This window comes from Canis lupus, chromosome 15, assembly GCF_048164855.1.
Source record: "Canis lupus baileyi chromosome 15, mCanLup2.hap1, whole genome shotgun sequence".
NCBI lineage: Eukaryota > Metazoa > Chordata > Mammalia > Carnivora > Canidae > Canis > Canis lupus.
Window position 1 is genome coordinate 5080017 of NC_132852.1, and position 8594 is coordinate 5088610.

Below are 8594 nucleotides of genomic sequence, written 5' to 3' on the forward strand. Positions count from 1 at the left end.
TCCTAGAGAAAAATACTTTCAATTTTCTTTGCCCTGAATATATGTTTATTCTATCTTCCCTTTTTAAAAGAATCTTTCCTGCAGATGGAGTTTGGGGCTGTGGCAGTGTTGTGCTTGTCTTCCTTCAGCTGCTGCAAGATGTGTGCACAGTCACCTGACCTCTTTCAATTCTGAGGAGAAGCCAATTGCTATTTCCCTGAACTGGACGTGTTTTTTTTTTTCTTTGTGTACTTTCACAATTTTCTCCCTTTTCTAGACTTTAGAAGTTTGACTGTGATGTGCCTGAGCATAGTATTTATATTCTTTGTGATTCAAGGAGCTTCCTGGTTTTGTCAGTTTGTGCTTCTCACCAAATTTGAGAGTTTTCAGCCATTATTTCCTCGAACTACTTTTTAATGCATTCGGTTTCTCTCCTCATTCTCAGACTCCAATGACCTGTCTGCTCTAGCTTTTGATATTATCCCTCAGACCCTCAAAGGTCTATTTTTCTCAATCTTTTTCTCTCTGATCTATAGGTTGCATAATTTTTATTGATTCAGTGACTCTTGATCCTGTCATATTTGCTATGCTATCAAATTTATTCAGTTAATCTTTTTCAGGTATTATATCTTTCAGTATCAACATTTCTTTATATTTTCTGTTCTCTAATGACATTTCCCATGTTTAATACTCATTGCAAGTGTATTTTCTTTACTATTGGAGCAGATTAAAGTGAATATATTAAAGTCATTTGTCTGATTATTTCAACATCATTGAAGTCCTGGACACAGAGAATGTTGTGTGGAAGAGGATATGAATACTGCTATACCCTCTGAAGAAGGCTGACATTTTGTTTTAACAGGAAAGTATCTCTATTAAACTCAATTGACAAGTATTGCCTAGTGTGTAATGAGCAGCAGCTCAAATCTCAGAGGTATTTGTGTGTTTATCTTGTTTTGTTTTACCTTAATTAGATGCATGCATGGTTTGGGAGTCAACAAAAGTCATGGGGAGAGTTCATACAAAGAACCTAAGCTCCCTTCTCTGAGTCTTCATTTCCAGCAGCCATGGTCTTCCTTGACTCTGCCTTTATAAGTTCAGAAAGAGGATAGATATTTTTGTTTGTTTTGAGTTAGCCTCTCCATGCCACATTGCAATCAGAAAGAATGTACTCTTTGCTGTTTAATTTTTCCAAGTTCTAACTTTTTTTCCAAAAAGTTAAATACGCCTGTATTTATTTTAACTTTCATATTCTTCAGGTAATTTTTTTTCCCACAGTTTCACTTGTTATTAGTGGGAGGGTCTTCTTGCCAGGAGCTCACTTTGCTTTATTTGAAATGGAACTCCTCATTTGAGTTTTAATATTTCAAATAACCCCCCTACTTAAAAATCCTTCAATAGTTTCCCCTTGATTTTAGGATAAAATTCAAATTTCTTAGTAAAATGAAATAAACATATACATAGTTCTCCAACCCATATTTGTTGAATGAAAGCTATTCCCATAACATATGAGGTATGGTCATATTTTGTCATAATACCATTATCCTTAATAATAATATTTACAAATGTAAAATCTTTAAAAGTTCAGTAAGATTTGTGAATTAACTGTTTGACTATTCAGGAGTTTCCCTAGTTAGACAGCTATCAATTAAGTCAAAGAACCTGTATATTTTGAACGGCTATTGCTGCAAAGCACTTTATGAGGAATCAATGGAAAGAGAAGGATGGAAGGAGAATTGGTTTCTTCCGTTGAGTTGATAGTCAAACTGGATGGATAAAAATTCTTCACATACTATAATTTTTGAAAAGCAATTATTACAGGTACCCATTAGTAACTGCCAAGATAATCTTATAAGAGACCAAGTTGCAAGTAACATCTTGAAGAAGAAAAGGAGTGGGGGTTATAGATCTTCTGGAAGTGTAGGCACCTGAGATGGGGCTTCAGAGAATAGATGCCTAGGCAGAGACATAGAATGTAGGAATGCAGGCAGGGGGACTAGCTGTGTGCCTTACTCTCCGATAGACATCATTGAGGTAACACCTGATCCAGCAGCCCACACGTTACTCAGTGGAGCATGAAGAATAGCTTCCTTTTAATGGACATTTCAAACTGAAGTTGACTTCCAGCCCTTTCAGAGCTGTAGAACTTGTTTTAATCAACTTCCCTTGATAAAAGAGCTGGATTCTAGCAACTATACCTCCTTTATCCTCTCTCTACTGATGTCTGGAGCCATGAGAATTTTTTTCTTAGTTTCTGCTGCTCTCATTCTCCTTGCTCACATTTTCTCAGGTAAGAGGGAAATCCTAATAGATGTAAGGGTGGCAATCTGTCTTTTGAGAGAAAGTTCAGGCTTTAGAAAAGTGCATGACTAATCCCTGTATTCTAAAAATGTCCCAGCACAAAGCAGTTACTAGAAATCTTTTCTTGAGCTTAAATACAAAATTACTGAGCTGAACTATCTCCACCCAGAAGGGTATCTGGTTAATTTCCCTCAAAGCTCCACCAAGGGATTCAGACTTCTCTTCACAGTTAGCTCTCTTTCCATCTTCTGTAATCATCCACACAGCTTCAGCGTGTGCCAAAGTGATAGCTCTAAAATGAGAGAAAATTTCAGAGGCAAATTTCAAGCACACGTGTTAATTTAGAGAAGTATAGCTTTTGTAGCCTAAATGAAAAAAAAAAAAACTTATGATAAGAGATTCTTAGTCTCTTTTTTTGTGTTTTTTTCCTATTTTTATGTTTTATTAGTTGGTCTAAATCTCCTAATCTTAGATTACTTAGAATTTCTTTCTAGTTCTCACATACGAATAGAAAATTATGTCATTTAAACAACTAACATCTTGATTGGTTTGCTTTTACATGTTTGAGAGCTTTGAAATGATCTCTTTTTGCTCAGTACTGCCAAGACTCTATCCCTAAGACATTTTAAAAAGATTTATTTATTTATTTTAGAGAGAGAGAGAGAGCTGGAAGAGGGGCAGAGGGAAAGAGAGAATCTCAAGCAGACTCTCCAGTGAACGCAGAGCCTGATGTGGTGCTTAATCCAATGACCTGAGATCATGGCCTGGGCCAAAATTAAGAGTCTGATGCCCAACTGAGACAGTCAGGTGCCATCGCCCCCCCACCAAGAAACTTTTATATCCATCCCTTCTCAACTATACTTCTGTTATTAAGTCATGACTAATGGGGGTTCCTCATGTATTATGAAGCACTTTACTACTTCATGATTTCCGGATTTCTGCACTTACTTATTACACAATCGGGCCTTAATAGGCCTACCAGACCAATACATATAGCACTTAATAAGCAATTGTTTGGGCACTATAGAAAAAGCAGGTAAAATGGAGATAAAAAATGTAATTAGAGTATGATCTTCATGCTTAATTTACTTGAAGTTTACTATTTTATTATTTGTGTGTTGGTAAAAAATAGGTTCCCTGGAATACTAAATAAGTATTTGATAAAATTCAAATGTACAAATAAGTGAATGGGTGATATGAGAAGATTCATAAAAACTATAACACAAAAACAGTTCTCAGAAGTGCCATAAATGATGCAGACTATAAAGGAAAGCCATGGGAGTAGAACCGTGGTTCTAACTGTGGGATCCGAAGGGCCTTCTTGGGAAGTGTTCTTCACCTTGCACTTTTGAAAACAGGTATAAAAACATGCCCTTACATTTCAAAGTCTCATTTATCAGGTCACTTACTTGGTTTCTGCTCCTGTCTTTTCCTGGAGGTCAGACAATGGATCCAGGTAGAGAAGCACATTTTAAGCCATCTTCTCCATTCCCATTCAACAAGTCTCTGATTCATTAAGGGTCCTTTGTTCCCAAACTCAGCTCAGGTACATTTGAATCCTAACAACAAGCCTAGTGTGGGCTCAAAGTAGGAGCGCCACAATCACAACAACCACACAGAATCTCAGAGCTGGAACTGAGAAGAGGAAATGAATACAGATTTTTTTACACCAAAACACCTGAAGTTGGATCTCAGGTCTAATCCTTCTAAGTTGTGTAAACCATTGTGCTTCAGTTTCCTTTCTAGAAGTGGTAATAATAATAATAGGATTGTTTGAAAGATTAAGATACTTGTTATGTTAATTAGAGGCAAACTTATTTTATCAAAGACATTTAAAAAGAGAGTAAATGAAAAAATAGTTTATTTTTCTTTTAGGGAAAAATCCAAAAAACAAGTAAGTTGACTATTATGGTTAGAAAGAAGACTCTTCTCCACCAAGTTACTTTGAGTCTAGGGAGGAAGGTCAACTTTGTGTCCTAAACATGTGTCTTCCATCTGGTTCTAAAGATGCTCTGACAGGAAGGGCTGAAAAGTAAGTAAAGCGCTTGATCAAAAATATTGCACAGAAGCATCTGCATCATTTGATTCCTGTTTCATTGGTCCAAACTTATCAATGCAACCATACAGAGACATGGGGCCTGGGACTGATGTGTTTTGCTGAGTCTCCTTGTGTTATCCAGAGATTCCATTACTCATTGTTTGAAGTGAGAAATAACTGTTTGGGAAGGTTTAACAATCCCTCTGTTTTTATAATCTGCTTAAACAAAGGCAGGCACATCCTCTGTGCCCTGAGAAAGTACAATATTATTATTGTCTGCTTATCATTGTTTTTAAATCATCATTCTCATTCTTATTATCTGCCTCAATTAAGTATTTAAACACCTTATGAGTATTCCATGTCAGTTGATTAGCTAGATGTCTGATGAACTTCAGTAGTCTATTACAATATCCCCAGTTCAACTTTGGACTCTATTAAAAATTTCCTCTTACTTTGAGCAGAAATCTAAGGCTGTGCAATTCCTTTCTGTTGGTCTGAGTCCTAACTGGGGTACAAACAGGCTCAGTGTTTCTTCAGCATGGCATTATCTCAGGTATATGACAGCAATATGTGTTCTTTCTCCTCCTCAAAGCTGTATTTTCCAAGAACTCCCTTTGGGAGTGACTGCCAGTTCTTTGTATTATTTCTCCTGAGAACATCTATCACCAAAAACTTTTTTCAATCATTTATCTCAAAATACCTTTACTCTTTTCAGCTTAATCTTTATTCTGAAGAAAAACTTGTTGTCCACATCACCCTGAATTCCAGAATTAAACCCATTATTCATTGATATTTCTTACAGAACAGATCAGCCTCAGGTTTCTTTTATCTTTGCACCTAAACTCTTGAAACTCCACAGCCACATGGCTGTGGTCTATCGTTGCATGTGGGCTATCGTTGACCTGCCTACAGTATAAACAGCACCATCTTTACCTTTTGTCATATATCTGAGACTATTAATTTGGAGACATGAAAACAATCACACATTGGGAAGGAATGTTATTGAAAATAGAAAGTAGACTGCCTCCATCCCAGGAAGACATACTCTGCTTCTAGATATCCTAGAAATGAATATGGCAAAAGGAATTGAATACCCAGTAGGGACACTGTGTAAGTTGTGCAGGGAATCTGAGCTCCCATACAGCTGCTCAGGTGACATGTGCTTTTTTGATCCTAGGCGTGTACTCGGTGTCCGCAGGAGACTCGGTAATAGGGAATTGTGATTTTGGCCTGGGTGATGTTATGTTGCTTTCTGGTCACCAAGTACTGGATAACTGAGGCCTTGCTTTCTCCACACAGCCCATGGAGCTATACACAGAAGGATGCAGTGTCAGAAGATGGATGGTCGCTGTGAGGTTGAGTGCCTTTCCTTTGAAGATAAGATTGGGGGCTGTAGAGCTGAACTGACACCACTTTGCTGCAAAAAAAGGAAGAATAATTAAAAGCCAAGCAGGAGCTCCAGAAAGTGAGAAGCAAAGATCCTCTGGCTGTGAGCTCCATGCGGCAAACATCTCTGGATTTTTTCTCTTGACCTCCAACATGGGCATTCTTTGAATGAAGCTGTCAATCCAGCTTCTGACACTGCAGAGAAATACGATCTGTAGGCCGTGAGGGGCCTGGGGGAAGGCACTGTGTTATGTTGACCTTCGGAATCCTCACTTGCTGGCAGAGGCCCCCTTAATTATTTTATGGATTGATAAAGTGAGTGAGCAGATTAACAGATTAAACAGGTAGAATGGAAAGGTGGGACCATGGTTGAAATGTTCTAAAACCCTGGCTTCAGACAGAGCTGTGACCCTGGGTCTTTGTCGTTCAGACTCTGGTCTCTGTAATATGAGACGACTCAACCACATAGTACATGCCCATGTGATGGACACAAATTGTGGCCGCCTTAGCAGTCCTGCTGGCTCATGCTTCTCCGGCTCCTTCACAGATAGCTGTTAGCATGGCTTCCCCTCCCTCTTCAATCTGGAACATCAAGTGCCATAATGAAAAGGGCCTGTGTCAAAGTTTAAGCTGGCCAAAGATTGGGTAGCGTCTTCATGCTGGCCTCTTGTAGTGAGAATGTAGCAGTCATGGCCTCTTCAAGAGCAGGGTTCCTAGAGATAGTCTAATTCAACACCTTCATTACAGCGGAGGAGATAGAGACCCCAGAAGATGCCACTGTTGCCGGCTTAGTCACAGCAACACTTTGGCTTTTGGTCTTATGTTCTTAGCATGTCCACAAAATGGGGTCCTGGCTGAGAGCAGAAGCCTGAACAGGGATTATTTATAGCAGCTCCGGTGAGCAGCTGGGTGGAAGAAGAAGTGGAAACAGCTGCAGAAGAGTTGGACACTTTCCAAGATCCCTCCTGTGACCTTGTGATCCTTGCTTGTCTGGGCTGATGGTAACAGCACACAGGTTTGCTTTTGCCCTTATTTGCCAAAATTCAGACTCCCAGCTTTCAGGGCTAGCAATATATATGTCATAGGCCACTGTCATCCTAGACTGACAGCACACTGCTCCAGAACAGAAGAAAGACAGCCCCTTGGCTCAGTCTGGAGAATGTCCTTACCTATTTGACTAAGCCTGCTTTCTGTAGAGATGTAAATAAAGGAGAGCAGAATAAAACACAACTTACTTCCAAGGATGAGCCAATTTATAAAGGCTGTAAAATAAGAAATCAAAACATTTTTTCTAAAAAATGTTCTGGTGCTGCTACATATCTTCATGGCTAATGGGCTGATTTTTTTATTCTGAAAACTACACAAGAGACGAGTGGGTGGAAGAAGCTCTCTTTTTGCAAGTATCACAGGTCCTGGGGTCTTCCCAGAAGTTGCTTACCCAGGCCTCAGATAAAACTAACTGCCTTTGAGAATCTAAATGTATTTAGGCCTCATACCCTGTTCTTTCTGTTTTTTTTTTTTCTCCTGTTTCCTTGCAAAATTAACAGTGGTGTGTATAGTGTCTTCCTCTGCTTCTCGACTTACAGAAACATCCTCTACCACCTTCAGCCTGCTGGGATTTCTCTTAATGAGGAGACCATGACCTCTTAGACATGTGTTGGTCACCATGCTCTTTGTAAAGACTCCAGGGGCACCCTCGGCAATCTATGGTTGGTATCTCTTGTTACCTCGATACATCGCAAGCATTTCACAATGTGGTCTGTCTCCTCCTTCATTCCTGTCTCCTCTGCCCTTGAAGATAGAAGTCTTCCAGCTACTTTCTTTCTCTTCTTCCCTGTTGTCCTATGTTCTCCCTTTCCTGCGATTGCACACACCCTGGATTCATCCATCTTCATATTACACATGTCTCTAAGCAATTCCAGGAGCTCCTGTGGTTTCAGCCTCTCCTGTTGATGTGGCATTATCTCCTCACCAGCCTTTCCAGGCTCCAAGCCTCCATTCTCTACTCCACTCCACGGCAGTGCATGGATGCCCTGCACACTGCATCTTCCAGACCTTGAGGCCAGTTGCTTCCCATTAGCCCCTTTAATGCAAGACATTGGCAGTAGACAGGAAAATAAGATGAAGGGTGAAGACAGTCCCTTTCATTTCCAGCTCTGGCCAGCAGCACCCCAACAGCAACAGATGGTTGGCTCCAGGCTCCAACTCCTTTTGGCTTTCTCAGCAGCCTTGCAATAACCCTTGAAGGAACTAACAGCACCCAGCACCCATAAAGGCATGGCTGGGCCACAACCTGTTTTGCTGTGTACCCTGGTTCTCCATGGCCCCTGTTTGGCCATATCTTCTCCTCAAAAGTCTGAACATTGGCTGCAGGATGTCTCCACCCCACTTGTCTGGGCCCCAGCCATGGAGCACTCCTTCCTTAAAGTCTTAAGCATCATTCATGAGCTGTTCTTGACTTAGAGGTCTGAGCACCAGCTGTGCTGTGTCCCATACTCACACATCCAGCCTCCAGCTGTAGGTAGCTAACACCAGGATTTCGGACCCCTGCCGCTGATAGCGCCTTTCCCATGTCCTTCTCTGGGCCCGTAGTTATTAATCTCTGTGGACATTTGACCATCTGCTACCTGTGTAAGCAATCCTTTGCATTAAATTTCGTGTTCTGAATACCCAGCATGATTTTTGTTGACCTAAATGAGCTTTGTCTGATAAAAATCCTACAGTGTATTTCCGACTTCAACTTCATGCTAAAGTTTTACAGGGCATTGGTCTTCCCTAACTGGATCTCTGATGGGCACCCACAAATAACTAGTTTTTATTGCACTTTATCCCTTCCTTTCCAAAACTGATCTTCATTTACTGTTCTAGATCTTAGTAAATATTGTTACCA

The 8594-nt window shown here is 40.1% G+C and overlaps 1 protein-coding gene across 2 annotated transcripts; it reads left to right on the forward strand.

Annotated features, from left to right (window-relative positions):
• The first annotated feature begins 2081 nt into the window (after positions 1-2081).
• LOC140604578 (beta-defensin 107A-like) lies at positions 2082-8274 on the forward strand. 2 transcript variants are annotated; one of them, XR_012007400.1, is made up of 3 exons: positions 2082-2269; positions 5618-6719; positions 7291-8274. XR_012007400.1 is itself a non-coding variant. In XM_072775813.1 (2 exons), exons 1-2 carry the CDS (start codon positions 2200-2202, stop codon positions 5758-5760), a joined length of 213 nt encoding a protein of 70 aa, XP_072631914.1. In that variant the 5' UTR covers positions 2082-2199; the 3' UTR covers positions 5761-7245. The 2 variants fall into 2 exon arrangements, 1 of the variants encoding a protein (XP_072631914.1); XM_072775813.1 differs by lacking the exon at positions 7291-8274 and having other exon boundaries at positions 5618-7245.
• The last annotated feature ends 320 nt before the right edge of the window (positions 8275-8594 follow it).